Here is a 27,961-nt window from a genome sequence, read left to right as displayed (position 1 = left end):
GTACGGGTGGATGGCCAATTTTCACATGCCAGGCTATTCTTTTGCATCCTCATCAATGGAAAACTAATATTATACATATAAATATAAGGTATCCCTAAAACTTCATGTGGACTTTTTTTCTCTTTCTCCTTCACCTAACTTTATACTTAAAGTAATACATAGGCTTGGATTCCTATACATCTCTTTGCATATCCTACAATTATTGTCGTTTGTTTGTTTGTTTGTTTTCAGGAACTAGTATTTTCTCCCACCCCCTTGAATTTTGAATTGTGACCTATCACATTTTCATTTTATTTTATACCACTTTATACCACCACATTTTATACTTGAGTATTTGCCATGTCTTCTGAAAGTAATGGTACCGTTATCCCTGCTGCTGCTTCTCCTGCTTCTCCAACCTTCACCTTAAAGACTTGGTCTCATTTGAAGAGTTACCAGGCTTTACAACAACTTTACGTGTTTATCACGTCCCTCTCCATTGTCACCTATTTGTCTGCTCAATTGTCACTGGTATTTAATCAAGTGGTATCTTCCAAATACTACAAGAGTATTGCGACTAAGTTACCTCCTGTTCCAACTACTGTTGTTACCATTGCTAATGGAGCAGATGAAATTTTTGATTCGTTGTTGATAACTTTTGATGGTTTGGTGGCTAAATTATTGCCTTATACCCCAACTGCTCTCTACTCAAAGTTAATTGCATACATTGCAACTAACTTTGTGGCTCCAGCTAACACTTTTTTGGCTAAGAATGCCGATGCCGTTATTGGAGGTACCACACTCTCCACTTCTGCTGAATGTAAGGAACATCCCGATGCTTTGGCTACTCTGGTTTATATCTTGGCCACCTTGGCAAAGACCTTGAGACTGACTCTCTGGAGTACTTCTACTACTTTGTCCACTCAAGTTCACGAAACTTATACCAGTGAACGTGAGAATGTCACTGAAGGATCTCTTATCCAAAAGAACATTACTGCCTCTTACAATACTGCCAACATTTTGGCTAAGGACTTGAACTCAAAATTTATTCAACCATCTTTGGAACAAACAAAAGGTTTGGTCACTGGAGTAGCCAGCTCTACCAAGCAAAAGGCCGATACCTTAATTCAAGATGCTAAATCCACCTTAGTCAACAATGATTTTGTTGTGAAGGTTACCTCTGTCGCTGGTTCGGCAGTAGATACAATTGCTAAGACCACCAAACCTGCTACAGATGCTGTTTCAGAAGTTGCTGGTGTTGTTGGTGAAGCCACTAAGCCTGTTGTTGCTGAAGTTATTTCTCCCGTAATGGAACAAAAACCTCCTTTGTTTACTGCTTCTGCCTAATTACTTTTTTATTAGGTTTGGTTTGTTTAGAGATTGGTTTACTATCTCTCTCACTGGTTTCATTTTGTCTAATTTTGTTACATTCTCGTAATGATACGATTTTAAAGGTTGCTGTTTATAAAGCATTTGAATAAAGGCCTTTATTGTTTGCCAAGTTTATATATTAACGCATCCATCTACCCCTAACTGGCTACTGGGTTGTAATACTACCTTGTTGTTTATTAATTAATTTATTACTAGGGACAACCCCTTAAGGTGCCCCATTATATTGTTTTCAAAAAGACGTCTACGAAAAGTTTTTCCACTAACGTATGTACAATGACTTTGTAACTTATTGTTATGCATTGTGGAGCCATCAATATACATACCCCAATGCCCCACTACTGTATGTGTAACAATTAATACGACGGGAGAGTATTTACGAGGGTGTAGCCGAACCGAGGGTAGACCGGACCCACATGTATAGTGATTTGAAACAGACCATCAATTGACTGGAATGGTTGCTATTTAGAAACTGAATAATTCCACTCACTAATAGGGTAATTGCTACTCCTTGAATAATTTGATATAATCAATGCCCCCAACACATTGGGGGACCGTCATCTGTTTAGGCAATTTCTTCTGAATATTAATCGCCAAATTAACAGTGGCTAAGGTGGTATCATGTTCCAAGACCAATCCCAGACCCTGATTGGACAAGGTATACTTATCGATATCGCCTAAGATTTCCTGTTCGGTTCTCAGGTTATCAAATAGTTTCCAATCAAAAGTATCCATGTTCCAAAGAACCAGCTGCATACCAAACTGACGAACAATAGCTCTTACTCGATCATCAACCCCTCCATAAGGAGGTCTGAACCATTTAGGAAGATGACCTGCAGTTGCATTCATGGCCCAAATAGACCATTCTAATTGGGCAACTATTTGTTCATTCAGTAAAGATGGTAAGTACTTGTGAGACCAAGTATGACTCCCCATGACATGACCGTGTCTTACAACTTCTCTATAGATATGAGGATACCGCACTACGTTCACTCCGAGAGTAAAGAAAGTCAGTTTGTCCTTAAGACCACCGTCCAGGACCAATTTGATGGTTTGTGGCGTGGGGCCGTCGTCAAACGTTTGAGATAACCGAGGACATGTGTAGACATCGTCATAACTGATACAATTAAAACAGTCAAAGGAACACGCATTCACCAATCCTTGACATTGTCCTTGATTATGCGCGGGTATTTGGGGCACCTGACTAAAGTCGATGAAATCAAGGGGAATATATGGTGGTTCGTTTCCTGGCCAGGATTTAAGTCCGGTGAACGCTTCAAGCCATTGGGGGAATTGGAGTGGTTGTTCGGCAGGGGTAAGTGGTTTTGGTGATGTCTTTGTATCTTGAGAACGTAAACGGTCCAATCCAAACCCGAACTTCTCCGTGACCCTAGCTGCGGTAACAACAGTGAAAAATAAGATGTGATAAACAAATGGTATCAACATTATTCTTTGAACCAACATGTTGAATTGGCTTGAATTGAATTGACTGGACAGACTTTCCGAATTAAGTATATGAGATAGGCGCCCAAAATTAATCCTTTGGGTGCCAAAAAATTATAACGTTTAATTTTCTGCGTCACCAAATTGGTGCAAAAGATATTTGTTATCGGATTATTTATTTTTCCGACGCTTAACCAACGTCGTCAAATCATTAACTTGCGGTACTGCTTTCCTTTTAATCATAGCATTCAAATTGTTAATGGGTGTTGCTTTGATCTGTTCGGCCTTTGAAATGATCCGAGGAACATAAGACTGAGTTTGGAGTTCCACAACTTGTTGCAAACGTTTCTGTAATTGCTCCACATCAATGGCATCGGAAAAATCTCCACTCTTGATAACATCGACAAGCTTCTTGTAGATATTTCTTGATACTTTGTTGGTTGTAATCTTGAGCTCATTTGACATCGATGAGGAAGCTGGAGTTGTAGTGAGTTCTATGCCGATTATTCCCACTAATACCCCTAAACGGAACTCTTGTCGATACCCCAATTCTTGCCAGAACTGTGGGACATTCACTTTGCGATATCGATGTTCAACAACAAGGTGTTCTAAGAACCTACCCTTTGGATCATCAGGTAATAGGGGAATCACTCGAATGCACGATCCGGAACCTTTATCAAATAGACTGCCTGGTTTCCAATCGCCTTTAAGGGGTGCCAAATATTTAGAAATGACTTGATCTTCACTGGAAGGTATTGTCATACGTGCACACCCATACTTCAGAACCACTAAGGGATCTAACACCTTCAACCACCATCTTAGTAGTCCTTGGCCATCAATTGTATGCTTGTGTATGTTCCCACCAGAACCAGGAAAAAGATATTGTTCTGCAGGACGTGTGAAGAGACAGATCCGAGTAACTTGGTTAGAGGGAACAGTGATTGAATAGGATGACTTTCCCTTAGCTCCTTGTGGGGCACGTAGTTGATTCAAATGACGAACCAATGCAAAGTGTACTGAATTCACGGGCACTTCCTCTTTCTCTCCATTGACAGCAGAAGACGAGGACAAAGATGCTGACGAGTAGGATGTTGATTTGCCTCGGGTTATGTTCTGACAATAGACTTGTCCAAGATCTTGTGCTACAAGCCATTCAAGCATAGAAGTTGCTATCTCTCCAAATCTTACAGAGCTTCGATGCATACCCACAGTATCGCATTTCGACACATATAGCATTCTTTCGGCACGATCATTCCATACGTTAATGTAGACATAGACTTCCAAGGCAAATGTAGGCTTATCATTCTCTAGGATGAGAAAAAAATGCTTTGCCTTTAGTGAATGCCGAGGACGATCTTGAGGGGAATAATGCACCACAGGATGAGTCCCATATGTTGGAGATTGAATATGAATCAAGTTTATTCCCGTCATCAGCTGTGAGTTCCCTTATCAGTGTGTTGGGCCTCGTGACTGAGTTAGTAGTACATCAGAAATTTTGGTGTGGCCTAACGCGTACTTTTTTTTCCCCACAAAAATATCGTTTGGGCGGAGTTAAACGGTGGATTTAAGGTAATCACCGCTTAGCATCTAACATCTATCATCTTAAATTGCATGGACCGCTACTTGATTCGGCATACCCCAACATGTATAACCCAAAACACGAGCCACATAGCATAAGCCTTCGGACTCAATCCCATCGTAACCTTCATTACGACGCCAATTGGTACCAACGGCATGGTACGCAGGGAAATTAACTCCCTGTTGTAAGATTTCCAGACGAATATAAAGAAAGGCACTTCCAACAGAATCAAGTGGAGTCACATAATCTGGTTCTTTATGACTGGAAGCCTGTTCTTTTAGAAACGTGGAGAAATGGAAAACTTGTTTATCTTCAGGCATAAATGTGACTTTATCCCATTGGTTAGAATCCATTAGTTTTGCTTGAACTTTATCAGGTTCTGTACGAATACCTCGCCATGAATTCAAATCATAGTCACCGTTATCAGCTTCTGAGATCCGAGGAACAATAATATCTTTACCTGATTGTAAGAAATGAAGGAGAATTTGTTTATCTTTAATATCCTCAACATCTGAATCAATCCAGAGAACGTGTTGCTCTTCGCCGAAGCTTCGGATCATGAGAAAGTTACGTAGTCTTGCAAGTTGACGTCTTCGGACCTTTTGAAGCAGGTTGTCGTGACGATTACCTCTGGAAGTTTGCGAATCTTGAATGAACGGTGCATGGTACAATGTGATACGACTGAAAATCAGATCATTTGCATCAGTGAAATGTTTCACCAAATTATCAAATAATTTTGCATTGCCAATCAAAAGTCCCAAAACCACATGTTCCTTATTGGGATACTCCAATGAACCTAGGAGTTCAAGATAATGTTTAAAATTACGGCCCCCTCCAAAGGACCTCCGTGATTGAATCAATGTTAATATAAGGAAACCATCATCATCAACTTTGCCATCTTGTTTTCCTTTCTTGAAATCAACCATGGTATACTTCAGATTCTCAATTCTTTCTACCACTTCGAACCAGCCAGTTTTGGTATCAGTGACTTTCGAATTGCCCATACACTTGAACAAGCCATCTAGTGGCGTGGTGAGTGCTTGCTTACTATACCCTCTGGCCACCTCAGTGAAGACTAGAAGCAGTACTATAAGTAGTAGTAGACATACCCAAAGTTTTTTTCTGATTATCCGGGTCATCGATGAAGCCATTGATTAGCTTATATATGTATGATGGCTGTATTTATGTGTTACTGTTTATGAGTTTAATGGCTATATGTAATAATAACTGTGATAATTTACTTATAACGTGACTCCAACATTAAAAGTTTATCCTTACAATCTTCTTCCTACACTTACTCAGTTTCCAGTTGGTCCATTGTGCTTGTTGATGATGATGTAAGGAAGAACACTATTGTGTACTCCACTGATGTAAACAAGTCAAAGAGATTTGTGTAAGGTGTATTTATCGGTATAGACACGACTTCAAATGAAAAATTATAAAGTAACATAGTCAGCTTTATCATGAAGCATTAAGCGTACAACTGTGTAGTATTATTAATATTAGTATTAGTACTATTGTCTGATGTCATTACCGGGATTCTCTAAGGAACATGAGGCCAAGTATGGCGTGACCAATACAATCACCATCCCGCCGATGTCGGAATGGAGATTCGAAGTGCCTCACAAGAACATAGTTAAAGTAAAGGTAACCAAAGGTATAGGAGAGATCTTTGGTACAGAATTGGCTATTGGATACGAGTATCAGTTTCTGGGAGTTAAATATGGACTTTTCGTTCCTCCACAACAAGTGGAAAACTTGGAAGAAGTCGTTACTGCCGATGGAGATGAGATTGAAGGATGCACTGTTGAGTTCACCTTAATAGAGAACACCGACCATTCAAGTTATTCCTCTGAAAGTATTCAGTTCATTGAATATATATCTGATGACACCGAGTCAATGAAACAGTATCTATCGCTACATTTCATGCTTGAATCACTAAGAGAACAGGCAAAGTTTCAACTGATGCTCAATCGTGTGCAACCTCAATTGGGACCGAGAGTCTTGATACTTGGTAATGACAATCTGGGTAAAACCACACTAGCCAAGATTCTTTCAGGTTATGCGTGGAAGGGGGGGAACGTGCCTATATTGGTCAACTTGGACCCTCAAGAAGGGGTCTTCTCCATGCCTACATCCTTAACCGCTGTCGGAGTTAGCGATAGATTTGATTTGGAAAGTTGTGGAGGGTATGGAACCACGACCACATCCAATGTTACGTTACATAACCCGAAACAGCCATTGGTCAAGAACTTTGGGTTCTTCCTGGTCGACGAGAACCCGGACTTGTACAAGCTACAGACGGAGAAGCTTTCGCTTGCGGTGTTAAGTCGGTTGAAAGAGGATGAAGAGTGCAGATACGGTGGGATTATTGTTGACACCCCATCATCATTAAAGAAGAACTTGGATCTATTGGACACGATTGTTAGTGACTTTGAGATCAACGTTATAGTTGTTCTTGACAACGAACGAGTGTTGGTTGATTTGAAGCGTAAGTTCCAACATAAACTCCGGGCACTCACCATAGTTAAAGTACCAAAGAGTGGAGGAATACTGGATGCAGACTCCGACGGAAGATCCAAACGATTACAACAACAGCAAATGGTTAGAGAATATTTCAATGGTAATTTCAAACTCTCGTTATCACCGTTCAAGACGGAGATAGTGATAAATGATTATGTTTTCTTTAAGGTGCTTGAGAAGGTTGAGGACTTCAACCAGTTTTTACCATCTACGGATTCCTTTGCTGGAGACGATGACGATGAAGCTGGAGGAGATAAGGCGGATGACAAACTGAAGGACAGCCATGAGGACAAGTACTACAGTCTTATCGAACTGCCTACAGAAAGTGACTTGGAGAATTGCGTGGTAGCAGTGACCCATTTACCGCTGGCAGGGTACACCATCAAGGCATTATTGAAGGCCAGTGTCTTGGGATACATTCACATATCTAAAGTTGATGATGATAAGGGGAGAGCGAAGGTGTTACTTCCCTTCCCTGGTAATCTACAAAAGAATGTCTTGATAGTCACTAAGTTGAGCTACACAGAATGATATGATACGTATTGTTTATTGAACATAAGATTAATAATAAATATATGGATAGATATATACCACCTTTTATTAGGCCTTAAAGATCTTGGTGATAATTGGAGCAAATCCACCTTCTTTGGTTTCAACTTGGTATACCCCGTAACCAGCGACACCAGTGCCCAATGCCAATAAGTACATGACAAGCTTGTGGTAGATGCCGTAGACTCTCTTTGGAATGTAGTCAATGATACACGATTGGAAACCAGCGTAAACATGGTACAACAACAATGCACTAAAAGTAGAGTCGATCAAAGTGGAAGTACCTGAAATCAATGGAGCAACTGCCAATGGAACCATACCAACAGCTACAACTCTTTCAGCAGTCCAATGGAGAGATCCATGTGACTTTGAAGGTGGGGGTGGAACATAAGCATCATTGACATCCCCAACAATGTGACCAGGAGGTTGAGGAATAGTCTTGATGAAACTCCGCACAAACACGGGTCTGATCACGTTGCTGGATCTCATGGCATTCAAGCCAATGCTTCTGTTTAAGGACAACATGCTGATTATTGCTGTTTGTTGTTAACTAATAGTAAGTTACGTATAGTGGTACTACTTTTTTAGTAGGTTCAATTTTTTATGGTTAGTCCCCGGATTTTTAGCGGACTTTTTCGGAACAGCACGCTTACCAAATCAGTGGATCTGATTGGTTTGAACAAACCACGTGATTAAGTTTAACTAAAATGGTAATCATAGTCGCAAGACACCTGCTGTATTCTATGTACATTACTCAATATCTTCATCTTCAATCTCTTCAATCTCCAATACTCTTTGGGGATTTCCAAACCTCTCACTTAACGATTTCTCAATGATTCCTAACGGCCCTTTGTGGTAGATAATCTTACTGAATCTCTTGATCACGCTATCGTACCAAGAGTCTTCATTTCTATCAAAGATCTCTACTTCATCAAGCAACTTCTGACACCGTCTCTGGCTTTTCTGTTCTCCTAATCGATCGTACATTGTGATCAAGTCTTGAAGCTGACTCTGAAGTATATATGCGGCTTTAGTTTGGTTACCCTGGTAGGAATATGTTTGTTCCACTACTTCTTCTGCCCACCCCGTAGCATTCTTCTTATAGCCTAATCCCCACAAAACCTCACTGATGTGAGCCTTGACCTCCGCTATGAGTATATCGATGTTTTCTAAGGAACAGTTGAAAAGCGGGTTCTTAACCTGAAGATAGGGATCTTTGTTGACTGAATTCTTCATATGCGTAAGCACTTTAAGGTTAGCTAAATAGAGCTTAAGAGACTCATTGAGTAACTCTTCTCTCTTAGATGATTTCCTGCTCCATCTACTGGATGACTTGGGCTCACTCTTGCTTTGCTGAGCATAAGTGAATGCCAAAGTATTTAAGCAACTAACTAGCTCATCTGTAAGTCTTGAGTCTTCTTGTAGAATGTACTCGGGTGATATCTTTATGGATGGGAAGACTGTACACAACATTTGAATCAGTCGCTTCAAATATTTCACTTGTTCTTCTTTGGACTGTGTTACTCTACTGAGCAATCGACAGCATTGACTCAACCGTTCGGTATCTCCCACATTGAAGAAGATCCCATCATCATCAATGACTTTCTTCAAGGTGGCTACCGAACTATCCAACTGACCTTTAGCTAAAAGTGCCTTACAGTAACGAAGTAAGATGTCAATGTAGAAATTGGCAAAGACTTCTGATTTTTTGCTATTTAAAACCTCCAGCAGTATCACAGGAACATTAAAGCCCTCCGATTCTTCATCCCATTGTAACTTGGGGTCTTCATGTTTAGCAAGATCAATCAAAAGCCTACGGTAGTGTTTAACAGCGTACTTAGGAGAATCCAAAACATCATCTTTGTTAATGGCCTTTACCGCATTCTTCTTGTCTTCTATGGACAATTCCCATGGTATGCTTTGTCTACTATTGGCATCAGAATACATGAAATAAAGCGACCCCACGCATACTAAAGCTCCTCCGATGTATGCACCTGCTGCGATGTTAATAATGGTACCCCATCCTTTCACCGAAGCTAGTTGCGAAGGAGAAAGCTGTATGTTGCGTCGGGCCAATGGTGCCTGACATCGGAGTGCCCTGCCCAAGGTTCGGGAGTATCCTCTAAACATCTATGTTAGTAACTTAGAAGGAGCTGTATGTGATTAATTTTTTGATGATAGAGAGTGCCAAAATAATTAGCACTATTAAACTATATGCAGTCGCATATAAACTCTAAGCTTTATCAGTGAATAAGTTGAGCTTAGAAATTATGGTAGCAAGCAATATATCACAGATATAACAAGAACATTTGCTTGGATCCTACAGACCCGTAGAATTAATTTTACTAATACTCAAGAAGTTTGAAGAGTAAGTATAATTGTGATCAATATTTGACCCTTAATGGACGTACTAAAAAAAAAATAGAAATACGAATTAAATGATTCGAATATGATGCATAAAATTAATAACACATATGTATGTATATGCAACTCACTTCTTGTCGTGAATATGTATATCAGCCGTATGTGATATAATGAATAATTTCAAAGTGTCAAATTTCCGCGATCAGTTATTAACGAGGAAGATAACGAGAAAGATAGCCACTACTTTCTTTATAGCAGAGGCATGTCCACGACAGGACGAGCGGCATCTGCTCCTTCAAAGCCTCGCATACGTCCTATTGAACAACTACCGTGGTACCATCAGCTTGTGGTGAACTGGCTTATCACGGATCCCAATCAGTTCAGCAAGCAAGCGCATAAAAGCATAACCAAGAACTACCAGGTGCAGAATTACAAAGGTAGTCGGTACCTCTTTATATTTGGCGGTAGATGGCGTACTCTCAAGTCTAAACCCATCCATGTGGCGGCAACTATCATATTACTTGTTCCTGCGATTGTCTTTTGGGCAACAGAAGCCAGATGGTGGTGGACAAGATACAGTCCATCAGTAGTGATACTATTTACATATGTATGGGGGTTGTGTTTCAATTTCTTTATCAATTCTGCGGTTTCTGATCCTGGCATAGTGCCTAGGAATATTCATATCCCCGGTGATTTGGGTGGAGGTCTTACCGAAGATGATTCTTTCACTAAGGTGATCCACCCGCCGATGGAATACTTTAATGTCATTACACTTCCTCATAAAGGGGACGCTGTTAAGGGTGTTATTGTCAAATACTGCACCACATGCCATATCTGGCGTCCTCCACGATGTCATCATTGCTCTCAATGCAATTTTTGTGTTCTTAATCATGATCATCATTGTCTATACTTGAACAACTGTATTGGGACTCGGAACTCCAAGACCTTCTATTGGTTTTTGTTAACGTCAACCATTGCTGCATCATTCTTAGTTGCATTACTGTTTCTTCACATGTTTGCATATCGATATACAAGATTCCGAACGGCTGAAGAGAAGCATGGAATCCACATAACCACATTTAAACAATCAATAACGAAATACCCTGTGACTTTATTTCTTGTGATATTTACGATCCCAGCTGTGATATACCCGCTCTTATTACTTATTTTCCATCTTTTCCTAACCGCTCAGAACCTCACTACTAGAGAATACCTTAATGACGTTAGAAGCAGTGATACATTCGTAAATATATACGACACGGGGAGCATTCTCCGAAACTTATACGTTAATTGGATTGGGAAAGCACATGGAATATCATTGCTTAAAAGCAAAGATGATTATGAAAGTGATGATACGAGGTTTACACATATACAGCCACTTAGTTAAGTATAATGATAACTAACATTATTTGCATCACGTGCGTATTCACGTGACCCGACTCAGAACATAGTTAAGTATAGTACTAATAAGCATCATCATTATCTTGAAGTAGTATGTCACTTTTTATTCCACACATGGATCGAATACTGAATAGAGAAGTTGTGGGCGGCTCTGCTCCTTACAGACGACATGGCGAAGTAAGTTTCCCCAAATTAGATGTGTCACATACGCTCATGCGATGGCCCCAAATCCTTATAAAACTGATCTATCGTTTCTCCTTTGTGTTGTTAGCATTATCGCTGTTGGGTTTTGCAACGATCACTCCACTTGACGTGGTGCTCCAAACGTTTGGCTCTCAAACTTGGGGAATCAAGATTTTTGTGGTGATTGCTGATTATATTGTGTTCTTTATCCTTTTATTGGTGATATACTTTCTGCGGATGTACAAGTCACGAGCTGCTCTTCGGGACATAACTTCCAGTTCGGCTTACATGCCGTTTGAAGGTGATTTCCCGACCGAAGTGTTCCAGGCCATTGACACCAAGTTATCTCAATGTGTTGGAGAGATCAGAGTTAAGGCGGGCCCACTCTATAATGAAAAGGAGATAATTAATCATCCAGGACTCTCGCCGCCAGCTTATGTACAGAAGAGAAACGAAAGACTATTTAAAGATACAACAACCTCCGGTAGGTTGCTTCCACCAGATGCTTGCTATGAGGACATTATCAAATCGTTGGGTGACAAGTTGATGATCGATCAAAAGTTTTTGAATTCAGTGGAGTTCCCCCCGTCTTTCACCATTAGAGAATTGATGATGTTTTTGGTTAGGACGTTCCGAGTTGAGGAGCAAGGCGTTGATGGTGATAAGATTGTTGAGTTGTATGAGAAGTTTCGGTTTGGACCAGATTTGATAAAAGAGGAAGAAATGTTTGAATTCATTGTGCTATTTGATAAGTTGGGCCAAGCAGTTCATGCAAATCAGAATGGATTTCTTGATGGAACTCCCCAAGACCAGAGTCAAAGTCAAAGTCAAAGTCAGAGCCAAAGCCAGAGCCAGAGCCAGAGCCAGAGCCAAAGCGAGAGCCAAAGCCAAAGCGAGAGTCAGAGCCAAAATCGAAGTCGAAGCCAGAGTCAAAGTCAAAACCCATCTCCAGATGAAATATTAGGAGTCTCATTAAGAGGTATGCCTTTTGCTAGTGGGAGAAGACGAAGTGCGTATGGTCTGGACTGGGCTTCTGTTTTCGATGAATACGATACTGCAAGTGCGTTAGAAGGTATGCCTGAAGTATCCAGAGAGATGACCAGAGGTACCTTAAGATCTGTTTGGCGTACGTCATATGTTGATCTGAACGAAATGAATAGAAGACGCCCTACTCGAAAATCCAGTGATGATTCAATCGCAACACAACCTAAAGATCGCCTACAGGTTAGACCACATCCTAGTTTTACAAGTGCTAGTTTATCGAGTTCATTAGTGAGAAATCGTTTGAGCTTATCAGAGAGCAGAACCTCGCTCAAACAAAGATCCATTCAGCAAGAAAGTGAATCTGATGACGAGTTTGGAGTTTACGACTTCAGAAGAAAGTCCATTGGCGAAGAACCAAGAGCCATAGAAAGAACACCGCCACCACCATCAAATGAAGATAATCTTTCAACATCCAGTTCTATTGTTTAATCATTCACATTCATTTATTATTATTAATTCTGACGTGGCTTGACTACTCCATCGTGCACAAAATAATATAAGACAGTTCCATCATCATTAACCATTGCCATGGTAATTCTTTTAGGTCGGGTTCCGGTTTCTGATGCTATGCCTTTGAACCACTGTGCAATCTCTGTACCACTTGTCTTCTTTGAAAGCATCAGAACCGGAACTACCCATTCAGGTTCGATTTTATCCGAGGACGGTAACACTGCCGAAGGAGTGCCCTGTAGTATGCATACAGGGCCCTTGTCTGTGGATATTGTAAAATACGATACCGTATTCCATTGATTATAATGAATGAGATTGGTTCGTACTGTTTCCACTAACAGTACCATATGCAACGATCAAATAGAGTGAGTGGGGGTGGAAGTTGGACGTGCGGCTAACCAAAACCGAGTGACAGATTGAACCTTTGTCTTTCTCTAAGAAGAGAACTTGAATTGAAGGAACATGGAGCATTATAGATATAATTTAGTGATGACCGTTTTATGAGTCTCGCACGACCAATATGAAATGAAACTCAAAACCAGCTCTTTATACATTATTTCCGGAGTCAAGCAAAGATTTATCAATAGAGGTGTGGAAGCTTAACGAATTGTTTTGAGTCAGATAATATGTTTAAGTATTGAGGGAACTATTGTTTAGTAATGGTGAAGTTTTATAACTGAGTCGGAGGATACACGGATACCTAACTGGAGCGGAACTTGCCTTAAGAGCCGAAAACTCTCCGAGGATGAGAATCACAAGAAGAAGCCCGATCGTTGATTCTTAAAGATCTCCGTACATGCGTCGAAACCGAGGATGGCGAATTATTATCTATTACTATTTCGATGCAAGAAAGAAGGCTTGGTCCATTAAAAATGCGGTCATAGAAGGTACGTATCGGAGTTAGGCTCAACAATTGCTGCTTTGTTCAAGATCATGTATGGAATTGTAGTGTCATTAACCTTAACGTTATTTTGATTTTCCAATGGCTGTAACCATGAAGGTTGATGCCATTTACGAGGTCATATGCATATGCAATTCTATGTGATTTTTATTTACGAGGTAATACTTTTCAGGTGTTACGCCTTCCCAGGTATCGTAAATAAGTTCGGTCGTTTTTCTGGGTATAATTCCCGGCACAAAGTGTTTTTGCACCTAATAATACAATGTGTTTGAAAACGCGGCTTATTCAGACGTGCAATGCCCAACTTTTATCCACCGCAACCTTTTGAACGATAAACCCTAACTTAAGGCTACAAGAGGTATTCTTAATGGGGATTTAGTTACCAGTAATCTAACTTTTAAAGTTTATTGATTGACCAAGCTACATGTAATGCAAGTAAGGTAGTTATGACGAATAAAGACTCCCTCATCATGTATGTAATCTGCACGATAGGAGTGAAATTCCGTAAGTTTCAAAACCCGGGTAATCATGCAGTGTAAATCGAGGTCACACCGAACGTTAGTTAAGCCCTCGGAGAAGACGCAGGTGACCGAAACCAAAACTATCGAAAAAGGGAGTACCTTTGCGCACAAAATCCGAGGGGAACAAATGATGCCGACGATTTCAAGCAAGTACTCAAGTTTTTACTCCATAACTAATGAGAAATCAGAGCCCGAGGGCCTGGACGGATACCTGATACTAATCATGAGCAATAGTATCCATAAGACTGTTCCTTTAAAGGTGTTTGGCCGGTCGCACTATGCATGCAAACGGTGTAAACTGCTGAAAACCAAGTGTTCTGGGGACCTTCCATGTACCAACTGCAAGGCCGTTAACAAAGCTGATGCATGTATATATCCAACAAAGGACAGAAAGATTATGATAATGCAGAGTGATTTGGACGCTCTCAATGCCAAAGTGGAAGACTTGGAGAAGCAAGTCGCCAATGCCCGAGTCAATGCAAATGCAAATGCAAATGCAAATGCAAATGCACCTCCTATGAATGCAAATATTAACACGTCGAATGTTCTTCCGTTGAAACCAGCATTTCCTTATCACTCAGAAATGTTTCCAGCATCTCCTACACAGCCAACTATGGATAATCTTTTCAAAAGTCTTTATCAGCCACAACCCTCCTTTCAGCCGCTCCCTCCAAGTTACTATACCAATCAAATACCCCATCCTACTAATAATAATAGCCATAATAATGATAGCAGCTATAACATGAACACCAGCCCCCTTAGCCAATACAATGGACTCCAAAAACAACCGCAAAGCCAATCTGCACTGCTGCAGCTGCACTCTCCCGACATCGTACAAGAACGTATCCTAGCAGATAAATATAACATGCTATCGGGAGACATGGGGCTTGAAAACTTCTTGCTTCCAGATTTCGTTACCGATCTCTTGCAGGGTAAAATGTACGATTTAGCGTATCACAAGCTTCCGGAGAAATCCCACGCATTAACGTTAATCCATAAGGTCAATAACACTTACTCCGGAGAATTCTATCTTTTGGATATGGAAACAATCATTCCCATTGTTGATGACGTTTACGAGAAGTTTGACAGACGCAATGCATTTTCCGACGTCGTTCGTAAAACCAACCACGGCCATTTATGCTATCTTTTCAGTACATTTGCCTTTGGCGAACAGCTATTGAACTCGCACATGGTACTTAATCTGAAGGTCAAAATACCCGGGATAGAGTATTTTCTATTGGCACTGCAATTGGCTCATCTCAACCGTGAAGAGATTGACTTGTGCTTCATACAGACGGCATTGATTCTCGGTCTCTATTCCGTCAACTTGAACCGCTATAACACAGTTTATAACTTTTTTGGGGTGGCTGTCAGATCCACACTTGCCAAGGGACTTCATCGGAAGTCGGAAATGAAGCTTACGGGCACTCCGGAGGAGATCTTCGTCAAAAGAAAACTACTTGAGAAGATGAAAAGAGTCTTTTGGAGTGTGTATGTCATCGACACAACTTGGTCAACCCACAGAATGAGTTTGCCTGTTCACATTAATTATGTTGACACTGATGCAGACCTTCCATTGGACGATCCACTTGATTTGCAGGATAACTTTGACGTCAACTTTCTTGAGCTCAATGTTCATTTGTCCAAGTACATTGCAAAGTCCATGAAACTAATCCATGGCGCCAACATGCGTACGCTATCCGTTAGTTACGTCAACACCGCTCAATTCAATCAGAAACAACAAGCTAAGAATTGTTTGAGTTGTCTTAGGGAGCTTGTCACCTGCTTTGAAGAGCCCTATCTAACTGAATTCGACAGAGTACGCCTCTTCACTGGGGAAAGAAGAAGCTTAACCAACTTGTTTCTCCGGTTCCATCAACTAGTGATCATTATTACTAGGCCTTTGCTCTTTTTGGTGTTTATCCGAGATGCTCCAAGACTTGAAAACCCTTCGGAGATACTGCAGGCTATCGTCAAGGGCATTCATGTGGCCCATACGCAGATCGATATCATCTTATCGTTCTATGCCAATCAGCAACTCTTTGTATTGGGATTTTGGGACTCTCAACACTTGTTCTCGGCTATTATGGTGGCTATAATAGGTGCTATTATCGGCAAAGGGTTTGACCGGATCCCCCATGGTGTGGCACTTTTGAAATATATGGCTGACCATAATAACATTAATGCCTTGAATTGTATGAAGAAATTGGCCCATGTCAATGAGTTTCTATTGCAAACTCCGGAGATAGGATTCACTCTTAACTTGCGACAATCCATTGAGAACATTGACCTTATACCTTCTGAGTTTGGAATCAATTCCTCCTCATCTGGTCTGGACTTGGTTAACCCTCCACCTTTGGCAGCCTTCATCAAATCAAACATCAACCCCACCGTCACATGGAGACCTTTTGAAGATCCTGTTTCTTCCACTCCGTCTTCCTACTCCTCCCGAGAAGACTGGAACGAAGGCATAAGCAACTATAGCTCCCACTCCAAGAATATCTTGTTCAACATGATCAACAGTATTCAAAGCTGGGACGTCTATGCCGACAAGAACGAATAAATGTATGGAACAAATGGGGGGAATGGTATGGGTATATATAATAAAGTTAACTGTGTAACATTAATATTTGACGATAATTTGAATGTTTCAAAACTCACCAAATGCAAACGTTTCATTGGCATCCAACCGTTGTTCGATCATCTCTGTCCATGGTCCTACGAATTCTAACCCAATAGTATGTTCATTTCTTAGCCATTCCATCACTGGTTCGTCAAACATCCCCGATACCGGCGAGTTGGTCCCGTCACTAGGAAGTGTGCTGTGGGACGGACCCGGTTCAACTCTATCGAATAACGAAGGGAAGCTGAACACCTGCAGTTGAGCAGGTTGCTGCACTTGTTGCCGCTGCTGCAGTTGAGCAGGTTGCTGTAGTTGTTGCATTTGCTGCAGTTGGTGCATTTGCTGCTGCTGTGGGCTTGGTTCAAACATCTCGTACTGTTCGGGATATGTAGGAGCTGCATATTCAATAGGTGGAATAGGCGGCAGTTGCTGTTGACTGCTGTCGAAGAAATTGGTTCCCTCAACGTTGAAACCTGAAGCACCAGTTGGCATGCCATAACTGTGGCGGCCACGAAGCTCGTCGTTCACACGTGGTGTTGCAGAGTTGGCTGTTGCCATCGTCGTCGTCCTCGTCGTCGACATATGCTCATTCTCGCGAGGTCTGGATGGTGACTGCTGCTGCTGCTGCTTCCCTGTTGTTCTGACGGGACCAACACTAACACCCAATGACTTTGATTTGGACTTCATCTGTGAATACAAGAACATCAAGATGTTGGAGTACCGGGTGCACAAATGTAGCTCATCCGGTGAAGAATCACGAAGACATAACGCTGCTCTCTGGATACTGTGCATGATCTCTTCTATGGTGATCAATGATAATGACAATACTGTGACATCAAAGGCCATTTGCTGGTTCTGGCTGTTGTTTGACTTCTTATGAGCTGTGATTGTCATGTAGCATTTAACGATGAACGCAATGGCTCTGACGATTCTCGTAAGCCATCGAGTCGGCATATACCGGAGTAGCTTCAATCTGTGGACCCTGTTGGCCACGTTAAGCATCTCACTGGCTGCATTGAAAGCTTGCTCTATGTATTTGGTGGAATTAGCCATTTCTTCCAACTTCAAATACTTAGAAACCGTCTTCTTGCGTCGTTTAGAAGAAGTACCATTGGTCGTGGTCGCATTACTATTATTATCTCCGTCGCTATTGTTGTGGCTAGTGGTGGCAGTGGTGGGGTTAGAATCAACTTTTGTCGGACTTAGGGCCAACGAATAAATGTACAACTTCAAATAGTTGTACTCAAAGATAAATGACTCCCGAAGTAGGGCATCCTGTAGCTGGACGGCAACCTTGGAGTTCTGGTCGAGAAGACTCTTCTGAAGCACCGATTGAGAGTACTTTTGGAACTTGGGAGTAATGGGAACTAAAAGCAGACGATATTTCCGACCCCATGAACTTATCAATGGACTTAAAATGCTCAACACCGAAAGACTTTGACGTTGGGTTAATTCCCCTAAACGAGCCTTGTACCCATAGAGAGATTCGTGACCTAACGACATGATTTGAAGCAATTCTATTTGAGCTCTTTGGGGTTTGGTGAACTTGATGGTGTTCTCTGCCGCAAATCTTCTCATGGCTTCTTCAGTTAGCGTGAACACTTTCGAATCAAAGTCTTCCTCAACATATTTGCTGCTATTGCTCTTCCGTTTCCGCTTGTGGCCTGAATAATTGTCTTCATTATCATTGTCAAATAAAGAAGCGTCTTTGGAGGCTCCTTCGTTATCGATATCGTTGTCATCTTCGTCATCATCATCATCATCAACCTCGATCTCCAGTAACGACTGAGCCAACATCGACCGTCGACTGATGTTCATGACTGAGTTGATCTCAGCGATGTGCGTAGCAAGGAACGTTTTGGCCGAGACGTCCATAAAGCCCATATCCTGAGCCAAACGGACCGCAGATCCAATAAGCATCCAGCCCATTCTGTCTGATCTTCTCATGGCCCCAAACCCCGCCAAGTTTTGCTCGTAATGATTGGATGCATTACTGGAACCACCGCTATTACCACGAGGTTTCTCCGTATTGGTGATCGTGGAGGCTGTTGTACTATTACTACTGCCCTCGTCTTCTGCCTTGTTAGCATAGTCTGCCCAACGCCAGTGAATGGCTCTGGGGTTCCACTCGGTGAAGAGAAGGAACGCAAATACCGTGCCGATCGACCGCGTACTGGCTTCGGCCCACACAGTCTGTGAAATCAATCTCTGGACATAGAGCCAAAGTCTGTCGTGGACTTCGATGTGTCTGGGGATCAGAGAGTTGCCCACGTTGTTCTCAAACGGGTGATACCGTGAAGCGATGGTGATAATGGCACAGAGTAAGATGGGATATTGAGGAAGAATGTCTGGGTTCCGGAGGAAGATCGGTAAATGAGGGAAGAATGGATGCATCGTGGTAAAGAAAAGATTAATGAGTCGTTGCGCTTCTTCAACCGTAAGGATCCCCCCTTCAGAAAGAGGTCCAATGTATTCAATGTTCCCTAAACTATCGGCAGCTTTGGGTCTGGTAGCGAAAATCGACTCTGCTGGTGGCATGATCATTCTACCGTGCTTAAGATGGTTTAATAGTGGAGGAATAGAGTGCTTCTTCCCGTTAGTGGACGAGTCACCACCAAGATCAGATTGTGATCCTGTTCTAGACCCTGTTCTAGATCCAGATCCTGAGCAGGAGCCAGATCCAGATCCAGATCCAGATCCACCTCCAGATCCTAATCCTGAACCGGTCCCAACAAAATTATCATTGTTAATATTATTGTTATCAACATTACCATCATCAACATTACCTGTAGTGGTTTCGGCTGCTCCTTCCCTTTGTGATGGAGTCTGCGATGAACTACGGTCTATCTGTTCTATCTGTAACGCTCTTTCTTTGGCATCAATGTTATCTCTCTCGTCTGCCGATGCCATGGATCCAGCAGCATTCGCTAAGAACGCAAGGGCTCCTCCCATGTGACTTGTAAACTCAGGCTCTTCTCCTCCGGTGCTACCCTCGTCATTGCCAGTACCACCTCCACTGATGCTTCCTCTTGTCTTTTCGACTGCGTCTCTTTCTTCCTGTCCTTCATGGTTCAACATCTGAGACACCGCTAGCTTGCCGCCTCCGGTATTGATATTATTGTTGTTGTTGTTGTACCGAAGACTGCTACTGGCTGCAACCAGTTGCATCTTACCTCCACCATCAACAGAATCTCTCAGAATCACTCTGGTCCCTGTCAATGGCTTCACCGGCGTAGTCACAATCTCAGACCCGGTTTCCATGTGACTCCGTTTCCTCTCTATGAACACACAGTCCTTTCGTTCCCGAAGACATCGGGCACACTTGCCCTGTCGAGGAGAGTCCGCAGGACCTAAGTCACATTTGACCTTCCGTAAACGGCAGTTGAGACACGCTCTGTAAGCGCGTTTGAACTTGCCCGGGTCGGTAGCAGAGAATGCCACGGCGTTAGTCATAAGGGTATGTGCTTTGTCAAAGATTAATAATAATAGTGTCAAATGGTGTATGTATGGGTATGCATTATTTTTTTGATTTAGGAATTGCCGTGAATAACCGAAGGATGGTAGCGCGGAATGTAAATATAAGATAAACTTCTTTGCACAATCATATATATGTATATATATATATATATGTAATTCTCCGATATAATCACTAAATAATATTATTATTATCTCTTGGACAATTGTAACTTCTTTACCAGGTCTTCTAAAGCCTTCAATTTGGCTTGCATCTCTTCCAAATCTTGATTCAACTTGTTCCGTTCATTAACAATATTGGCTTCCCACTGTCTAAATCTTTGTTCTTCGGCTTTCACTTGTTCAGTGAAATATTTCTTCAAGGCATCTTCTTCTTCTTTGAACTTTGGATTATGAAGTCTTCTTGGCTTCTTTTGTAACTTTTTCATCAAGTCATGAGATGAAGGCTCATCCTTATTGGTAGTTTGGCTATTGTCAGAACCATTGGTGGTGGCATCTGAGCCCAACTTGACAGAACGGAAAGTCTCGTAGTGTATTTCATTGGTAGATAAAATCAAATCCAACATGTTGGTACGTAATAATAAACTCCGTAACTTTTTGAAATCACAATGAGCATCATTTTCAACTTCTACTAAACCCCAAGGATATTTTCTTCCCTTAACAAACTTTTCAGGCTCAGTTTCATAAACTTGTTCCAGTCCAATGACAGCAAAGGGCATGGCTTCAATCAATTGTTTGGCATGTTCAGCAGAAGCAGTATCATCGATGTCCAATGGAGGTGTATAGATATTAATATCTTGAGCCTCTATAACATCTCTAATACGTGACTTAAACGTATCCAATTCATTGGGTGCTAAGGTGTCCAGCTTGGCAATCACTGGAATCAAGTTGACCCGAGTAGAGAGTTTCTTCATGATATCAATGTCTAAAGGTTTAAGCGAATGGCCGGTAGGACGAATGAAATAAAGACATGCATGAACACGTAAATCCTTTACCTTGGAATGTCTTGAAGGTTGTTGTTCTTGACGCATATAAGATTCATGTTGGTCATCAAGAAAGTCAATGATGGGGTTCCAACTGTCGTTGTTGTCGACGTTATTACCGAACCCTGGAGTGTCGATGACGTTTAACCGGATCTTAAAGTTCTTCTCTTCCAATTCAGCACGTACAATATCAATGTCCACTGTTTGGTGCAGAGTAGTGAATTTGTTGTGTCTTTCGCTGGGATCGGCATAAGGCTTCAACCCTGTTTCGAATAGCGTATTGATAAATGTCGTCTTACCAAGTCCGCTTTCTCCACACACCATAAGTGTGAAGGTAGCACCTTGTTTCGACACGATCTTGTGCCTATAATTAGTATTGTTAGTATAATGAACTGACTGACAGACATTTCTTTAAGCGCTGATTAAACCCAGCGCCTAATCACATACCTTTGGTTGGGCAAGTTGGCAATTCCGACCTTCTCTGGCATAATGAATGGCTGCTTAAGAAGTGGCAGTTGTTTGTTTGGTGACCTTCCTGTCACTGTTGTTATAATGTTTTTCGTCAGAAAGAAAGTGATACAAAACTCGTGAAACATTCCTGCAGACAGCGAACACGTCTGGGCGTGGAAGTGGGAGTGGGATCAAGGTAGCGATTGTAGTGAGCATATAGGGGAGGTGATGGTGGGGTTAGAGCGATGGTAGCGATGGGGGTCAGTGTTAGTGGAGATAAAGAAGCGGTCAGACAGGACGTAGGGTAAGGTAACGGTGGGTGGAGAATTAGGACCACCTGTAGTAGCAGTGAAGATCGTGTATCACGTGATCAGCAGTATACTGACAACTTCTTTTTCATATCTCTATATACATACATAAAAGAATGTACACTAAGGTGTAGCTTTAGATAATATGTATAAATATATATATACTTTTCAACAAAAATTTAAAGAGAGAAAATAGAGAGATATTCACCAAAATTGACAGATGGGATGAGAATCAACTTGGTTCAAACATGGTAGGAATACAACTGTGAAACAAAACATAAAAGATAAAACTTGACAAAGAGATGGAGGACATAATTATAATAATAGTAGACAGTTAGGTCAACTGGTGCTGGTTATTTATATTTATCACGATCCCTTTACTCTTCGTCCTTAGCTTCTGAAGCAGGAGCAGCAGCAGGAGCAGGAGCAGCATTGCTTTCTGCTGGAGCAGTAGTTTCTGACAAGTCAGTCCACAAAGTCAAGTTATCTCTCAACAATTGCATGATCAAAGTTGAATCCTTATAGCTCTCTTCAGATAAGGTTTCCAAATCAGCAACAGCATCATCAAAAGCTTGTTTAGCCAAGTGACAGGCCCTGTCGGGTGAGTTCAAGATCTCATAGTAGAAAACAGAAAAGTTCAATGCCAAACCCAATCTAATAGGATGAGTAGGAGGCAATTCAGTGACAGCAACTTCAGAAGCAGATCTGTAAGCTTCTAAACTTAAGTCTGCAGCCTCCTTTCTCTTTTCAGACACAGCAAATTCAGCCAAATATCTGTGATAATCACCCTTCATCTTGTAGTAGAAAACTTTAGATTCACCGGTTTGAGCAGAGGTAATCAAATGATCAGACAATACAGACAAAATATCTTCACAAATCTTGGTCAATTCAGCTTCAATCTTGGATCTGTATTCCATAATCAAAGCCACTTGGGCCTCATTGTGCTTCTCTTCTTCCTTTTGTTCGATAGAAGAGACAATTCTCCATGAAGCTCTTCTGGCACCGATCACGTTCTTGTAAGCAACAGAAAGCAAGTTTCTTTCTTCAACTGACAACTCTTGACCGGAGGAGGCAACAGCCTTCATGTTATCAACCATTTCTTCATAACGTTCAGCTTGTTCGGCCAACTTGGCGAGGTACACCGAATCTTCTCTAGACAAAGGCATCGTGATTAAATTAAGTTGGATTATCTTTTTAGGGTTCTAGGGGGGGAAAGGTAGTTAGCTCTCTCACTTTGAGTTTATAAATGGGAAAGATTAATTTAAAGTCGGCGGGTGTCGGATTCACTCGGTCGGTCAGTAACGTATCAGCGGACAATTTATAATCAAAATTGACCAGACGGGGGGTACTTAAAAATGTAGAGGTGATTTCCAATGTTTAGGCGGTCCGTTCAAAGTGTAAAAAACAAACTTGTCAACTTTGCCCACTGGAAGAAAAATTGGCAAGCAAATGGAGAGTCAACGAACCCGACAGAAAGGGGGGAGAACTATGTCAGACACAGAGCACACGACCGGGGGAGTTGGACAATAGTTGTCGTGTGTAGGCACATGGTATCGCAGACCGACATTTTATTATGTTTTAATTTTTACTTCATTTTCACATTTAATATCATGGCGTACTATTACATTGATTTCTCGCAATATCTATCCTTGTCATCATGGTAGCTTAATTGTAGTATATCAACTGATGGCGACAGGTTTACCACTGATTCACTCTTATTTTATTGTAGCTTTACGTTTAAGTTGTACTTGCCTTATTTGTGTGATTGCTTCCACGAATGTCTGGAACGCGGCCAAGAGTGGTAGTCAAATAACAGCGCTACCAAAGTGACATTTCGAGGTTTCTCACCAGACTTGGGTTGTGGCAAATTTTATATCATTCAACGTTACTTACCTACTTACTTTTGCGTAGATGTATAGGTCCAATAAAATCAGACTTTTATTGTATGCGCTACCATGTACTTTGTCACTATTTGTACCAAAGACGTTAAAAGTTTTCTCTCTGTCATGTTTTATAAGGGAAATTTTGCGCTTAATTCTAGACTCAACCAAATTTTCCGACATAGGACTTTGATGTACACGACCTTTTCACGGCTTGACGTCTTTTTCTTTGTCAGCCAGATTTTCACATTTTCCAGCCAATAATATCATTATTGGTATTGCACAAAAGAGAATATTGTCTAAAAGGGAAATAAAAACAAACCCGTTATTGTTCCCCTTGCTACAATAAAATCTCGACACCGCATATCAGACACGGATTGGGGTAAGAAATTTTCCGTCGTCGTCCAACAGTCGACAATTGATTGGGTCCTCTCCCACCGCCTCCCACCGCCTCTTCTGTATTTGCCCCACTTGCAAAATAACTACTCACAATATTATTATTATGGACGATATGATTCAAACAGACAGACAGACAGACAAATATGCATCTAGATACAATACCTGCGGCTATAGAACCACTTTTTAGTGTAGGCCCGCCTTAAATCACGTGCATCGGAACTGTGGTAATTGAGATCTCATACAAATGGTAGTCGCGAGCTTACTTAAACATTTGTAGTACAAAAAGGTTGCAAATTGACTTACCCGAAATTCCTACAATATTTATACATATAAATATGTCTATCAGATACTAAGCTATTACTCCCTATATCTCTTCAGTTATCAATGTTCATATCACCAGCCTGCTTGACGTCAATCTGACTGAATAAGTTACTCAAAGGCATGACTTGTCTTATAGAGATACCGAATCTCTTGTCTTTCATCAACAAGTCCAATTGTTGAATGGCAGATTGCAAAGGACCTTGAAGCTTATATTGTGAGTGACTCCAGCTGGGTTTGTAGTTACCAGTCAACTTGATAGCATCAACAGCATCGTTTTTAGAATCTTCACCACCACCAATGACAATACTCTTTAATTCACGGGCAACCCCACCTTCAGTTATACTACGACCATGCTTATTGACCAACAGCTTCAACTTCAAAGAGCTTATACCCAAGTTAGGCAAAGGAATTTCCATTCCTGGTAAAACTGGTTTATTGGCATCAACACCTTGACGACCAGTTGGGTTACTGGATAACAAGATTTGTTTAAGAGGAACAAACTTAACCAATTGAATTGGACGGGATTCAATCAAATGACGGTTTGACAATTCATTGGCTCCCAATTTACGTTGGGTGACTTCTTTAGCAAGACGTTGAAGGATTTCACCATCAACGTTTCCGTTAGCATCAATATCAAGAGGGAAAGAATCACACAAATGAGTAAGCTTGAATGGGAAGACACCAATCTTCTTGTCGATGGCACCGAGTAATTGCCTGGAAGTCTTCAATTTTAATTGGTGATGCATAGCATAATCACGAACATATATGGTAGGTTGACTGTTGAAAGTAGTCTTAGCATGGTTCTTACCAGTGTATTTGTCAACTTCTTCAATTGTAACTATACCCAATTCGTTTTTGAATTCAGCAACACTAACCATACGGATATCCACCTGATATGCTTCACCTTTAGCCACTACAAATTCATCTGTGGGGATAGCACTATGCGATGCTTCTATTTCCTTAATATCCTTTTTAGAGATAATGGTCATCTCTTGAGATTCTTTCAGGTTCTGGTTACGGTAACGAGTTAATAATTCAACTTCTTGATGCAGTTCGTCCCAAACCACACCTTTGAAATCTCTCTCGGCAACAATCCCCTCGGCTTGACCCGCAAGAAATCTTCTGATTCTTCTTACCTTACTACCAGGAACAACCACACATCCAAATTGTCTAGCTATTTCATCTACTGTCTGTCTTATAGTGTGACCAGTGATTGTAGTATTGGATGATGAGGTAGCAACAGTACCCAAAAACTCTTTAGGAAGCTTTTCAGGCTTACTAGCTAAAGCCATCAAGCCAACCACTGTTTCAGCCGCAATATGGGCAGCAATAACAGAGTCTGCCTTTGGACCCAAAAGTGGACCATCAGGTTTGGTAGGATTTGGAGGGAAGATCACAAGAGTATGAGAAACATTGGCAGTGTAACCGTCAATATGAACACCTAAGGAAATAGCAACCAAATCACCAGTTTGAAACATAAATGGTCTTACATCATCAACTTCAGGACTGAATCCAGTACCAGTAAATTGGTTAACTTCAATAGCAGTAGGATGACTGATACCCTTTTCTCTGACTTGAGATTTATCAACATATACTCGGTTCAATAATGCAGCAATATAGGAGTCCCCCATAACACAGAGCTCTTGTACGCTCAATTGGCGACCTAAAGTTTGAAAGTGATAACTGGAATTGATGAGCTCGATGAGATACTTAAGTCCACTTTCGGCAATTTGACCAGCAGTACGGTACTTGTCAAGAACAGAAGCGGTGAGAAGATTCTTCTCCTTAAGAAGCACATCGGCATCTTCTTGTCGAACAGCTAACTGCATCTTATCTTATCTTATTGGTATCCTTAGGAATAGAGTGTTACTGTTAATAATGGGATCTCATCTCAATAGGTTTTTTTCTGTGATGAGATGCCTATGGGCGAAGTGCAGTACGAAACTACTATACAAAAATCACTGAGCTAACATAGTGAACTTGCAACCTAGGCGTAAGGCATATGATAAAAATAAACCTGCAAGGGAGTATGTGGCTGTATGAAAGTCGTAGCTTAGCAAACGGTATAGCTATTTCTAGCTTTTATTTACGGTATTTGGTTTGGTGTTAAGTGGTATTGGAAGGAAATTAAAAAAAAAACGACAACTGCAGGATTCGAACCTGCGCGGGCAAAGCCCAAAAGATTTCTAATCTTTCTCCTTAACCACTCGGACAAGTTGCCAATTTGTGAGGAGAAGTAAGGTTTACACATATAGTACACCTTTGGAAAGATGTCTCTAAAAAGGCGTAAATGTATGTTGTGAATGTAGTGTTATACTTTTAGTTCCCCCTAGAATAATATATACTAAAATAAATCGTCACAGCTGGAGAGTTGGATCTCTTCCAATTAATATTCTCATGGTTTTGTACATAATATAGTTCTAGTTACTTTCCGTGAATATATGGTATTTTTGAAGAAAAATCCGTTAATGAAAACTTCTACAGAATGACATCATTCTGTTACCATTGGCGGTCATATGGCCATATGCAATTTGGTTGGGAGTAATTATTGGTTCGTAGTACAGTTTTCTTTGTACGTGCTGAATTTAACAAAACGGCAGATTGTATCATTATCGACATTCATTAACTAAAAGAGAGGATCTCTAAATGCTGACTAGAATCTAATGGCGATAACTGAAGAAGTTGCTATTACTGCATGCGAGCTAGCTGTATCTAGTACAAATCAACATGACACGAGGAAGGTAAGTCCCCTATTAATGTATGGGGTTTCTCTCCCCCCAATGATATCACAAAACTCTTTTATTGATTAGTCAGTGCCAGTTAAAGTCAATCTTGACGATTAGATAAAAGACGATTTTGGCTTCCTATTCTTAAGCGGGTGCTATGCCTGCTTTAACACGTAAGACAATTGTAAACAAAATACGGAGCTCGTATATTCTGGTTCAAAGTAGAAAGACATGCTCGGAGTTCAGTCTTCATTTTAGGCTACGAATGATGAAATGTACGACTAGCATATGCGTTACGTACGAAAGGCCGGGCGAAGAGAGAGCTTCCGTAAACAATAACTGCAACACGAGTCCTAAAAAGAACAAGAGATCACTTAGTGCATGGAACCTTGGACCAGCTTTTGCTGAGTAATCAAAACAATGTATTGATATCAGACCAACGATACGTGGAAAAGCACCGATAAGATGGTC

General features: G+C 41.1%; 12 protein-coding genes and 1 non-coding gene across 13 annotated transcripts; 4 read left to right on the top strand and 9 right to left on the bottom strand.

The window, feature by feature from the left end:
- Positions 1-339: 339 nt before the first annotated feature.
- On the top strand, positions 340-1,326 carry KQ657_003050 (uncharacterized protein; the record flags this gene model as incomplete). The annotated part of the gene is made up of 1 exon (XM_043193787.1): positions 340-1,326. One exon carries the CDS (start codon positions 340-342, stop codon positions 1,324-1,326), a length of 987 nt encoding a protein of 328 aa, XP_043047097.1.
- Positions 1,327-1,872: 546 nt separating this feature from the next.
- On the bottom strand, positions 1,873-2,832 carry CDA2 (chitin deacetylase; the record flags this gene model as incomplete). The annotated part of the gene is made up of 1 exon (XM_043193786.1): positions 1,873-2,832. The coding sequence occupies one exon, from the start codon at positions 2,830-2,832 to the stop codon at positions 1,873-1,875; it is 960 nt and encodes a 319-aa protein (XP_043047096.1).
- Positions 2,833-2,982: 150 nt separating this feature from the next.
- RTT109 (H3 histone acetyltransferase) lies at positions 2,983-5,316 on the bottom strand (the record flags this gene model as incomplete). The annotated part of the gene is made up of 2 exons (XM_043193785.1): positions 2,983-4,118; positions 4,449-5,316. 2 exons carry the CDS (start codon positions 5,314-5,316, stop codon positions 2,983-2,985), a joined length of 2,004 nt encoding a protein of 667 aa, XP_043047095.1.
- A 598-nt stretch (positions 5,317-5,914) lies between these two features.
- CLP1 (cleavage polyadenylation factor subunit) lies at positions 5,915-7,444 on the top strand (the record flags this gene model as incomplete). The annotated part of the gene is made up of 1 exon (XM_043193784.1): positions 5,915-7,444. One exon carries the CDS (start codon positions 5,915-5,917, stop codon positions 7,442-7,444), a length of 1,530 nt encoding a protein of 509 aa, XP_043047094.1.
- A 69-nt stretch (positions 7,445-7,513) lies between these two features.
- Positions 7,514-7,987, bottom strand: KQ657_003046 (succinate dehydrogenase membrane anchor subunit; the record flags this gene model as incomplete). The annotated part of the gene is made up of 1 exon (XM_043193783.1): positions 7,514-7,987. One exon carries the CDS (start codon positions 7,985-7,987, stop codon positions 7,514-7,516), a length of 474 nt encoding a protein of 157 aa, XP_043047093.1.
- Positions 7,988-8,212: 225 nt separating this feature from the next.
- Positions 8,213-9,592, bottom strand: KQ657_003045 (uncharacterized protein; the record flags this gene model as incomplete). Its single annotated transcript, XM_043193782.1, has 1 exon — positions 8,213-9,592. The coding sequence occupies one exon, from the start codon at positions 9,590-9,592 to the stop codon at positions 8,213-8,215; it is 1,380 nt and encodes a 459-aa protein (XP_043047092.1).
- Positions 9,593-10,088: 496 nt separating this feature from the next.
- On the top strand, positions 10,089-12,883 carry DLT1 (Defect at low temperature protein 1; the record flags this gene model as incomplete). The annotated part of the gene is made up of 4 exons (XM_043193781.1): positions 10,089-10,634; positions 11,392-11,404; positions 11,499-12,224; positions 12,363-12,883. The coding sequence occupies 4 exons, from the start codon at positions 10,089-10,091 to the stop codon at positions 12,881-12,883; spliced, it is 1,806 nt and encodes a 601-aa protein (XP_043047091.1).
- A 2,308-nt stretch (positions 12,884-15,191) lies between these two features.
- Positions 15,192-16,889, top strand: KQ657_003043 (fungal specific transcription factor domain-containing protein; the record flags this gene model as incomplete). The annotated part of the gene is made up of 1 exon (XM_043193780.1): positions 15,192-16,889. One exon carries the CDS (start codon positions 15,192-15,194, stop codon positions 16,887-16,889), a length of 1,698 nt encoding a protein of 565 aa, XP_043047090.1.
- Positions 16,890-16,976: 87 nt separating this feature from the next.
- On the bottom strand, positions 16,977-20,402 carry ARO80 (Aro80p; the record flags this gene model as incomplete). The annotated part of the gene is made up of 1 exon (XM_043193779.1): positions 16,977-20,402. One exon carries the CDS (start codon positions 20,400-20,402, stop codon positions 16,977-16,979), a length of 3,426 nt encoding a protein of 1,141 aa, XP_043047089.1.
- A 212-nt stretch (positions 20,403-20,614) lies between these two features.
- Positions 20,615-21,894, bottom strand: CDC12 (septin; the record flags this gene model as incomplete). Its single annotated transcript, XM_043193778.1, has 2 exons — positions 20,615-21,770; positions 21,854-21,894. The coding sequence occupies 2 exons, from the start codon at positions 21,892-21,894 to the stop codon at positions 20,615-20,617; spliced, it is 1,197 nt and encodes a 398-aa protein (XP_043047088.1).
- Positions 21,895-21,907: 13 nt separating this feature from the next.
- On the bottom strand, positions 21,908-23,330 carry BMH1 (14-3-3 family protein; the record flags this gene model as incomplete). The annotated part of the gene is made up of 3 exons (XM_043193777.1): positions 21,908-21,941; positions 22,243-22,260; positions 22,546-23,330. 3 exons carry the CDS (start codon positions 23,328-23,330, stop codon positions 21,908-21,910), a joined length of 837 nt encoding a protein of 278 aa, XP_043047087.1.
- Positions 23,331-24,817: 1,487 nt separating this feature from the next.
- ARX1 (putative hydrolase) lies at positions 24,818-26,593 on the bottom strand (the record flags this gene model as incomplete). Its single annotated transcript, XM_043193776.1, has 1 exon — positions 24,818-26,593. One exon carries the CDS (start codon positions 26,591-26,593, stop codon positions 24,818-24,820), a length of 1,776 nt encoding a protein of 591 aa, XP_043047086.1.
- A 310-nt stretch (positions 26,594-26,903) lies between these two features.
- On the bottom strand, positions 26,904-26,985 carry KQ657_003038. Its single transcript has one exon. It is a non-coding gene; the product is annotated as a tRNA-Ser (tRNA).
- Positions 26,986-27,961: the final 976 nt, after the last annotated feature.

This window comes from Scheffersomyces spartinae, assembly GCF_019049425.1.
Source record: "Scheffersomyces spartinae strain ARV_011 chromosome Unknown scaffold_27, whole genome shotgun sequence".
NCBI lineage: Eukaryota > Fungi > Ascomycota > Pichiomycetes > Serinales > Debaryomycetaceae > Lizanozyma > Lizanozyma spartinae.
Note: the sequence above shows the minus strand (reverse complement) of the source record. Positions and strands in the feature narration are given on the sequence as shown.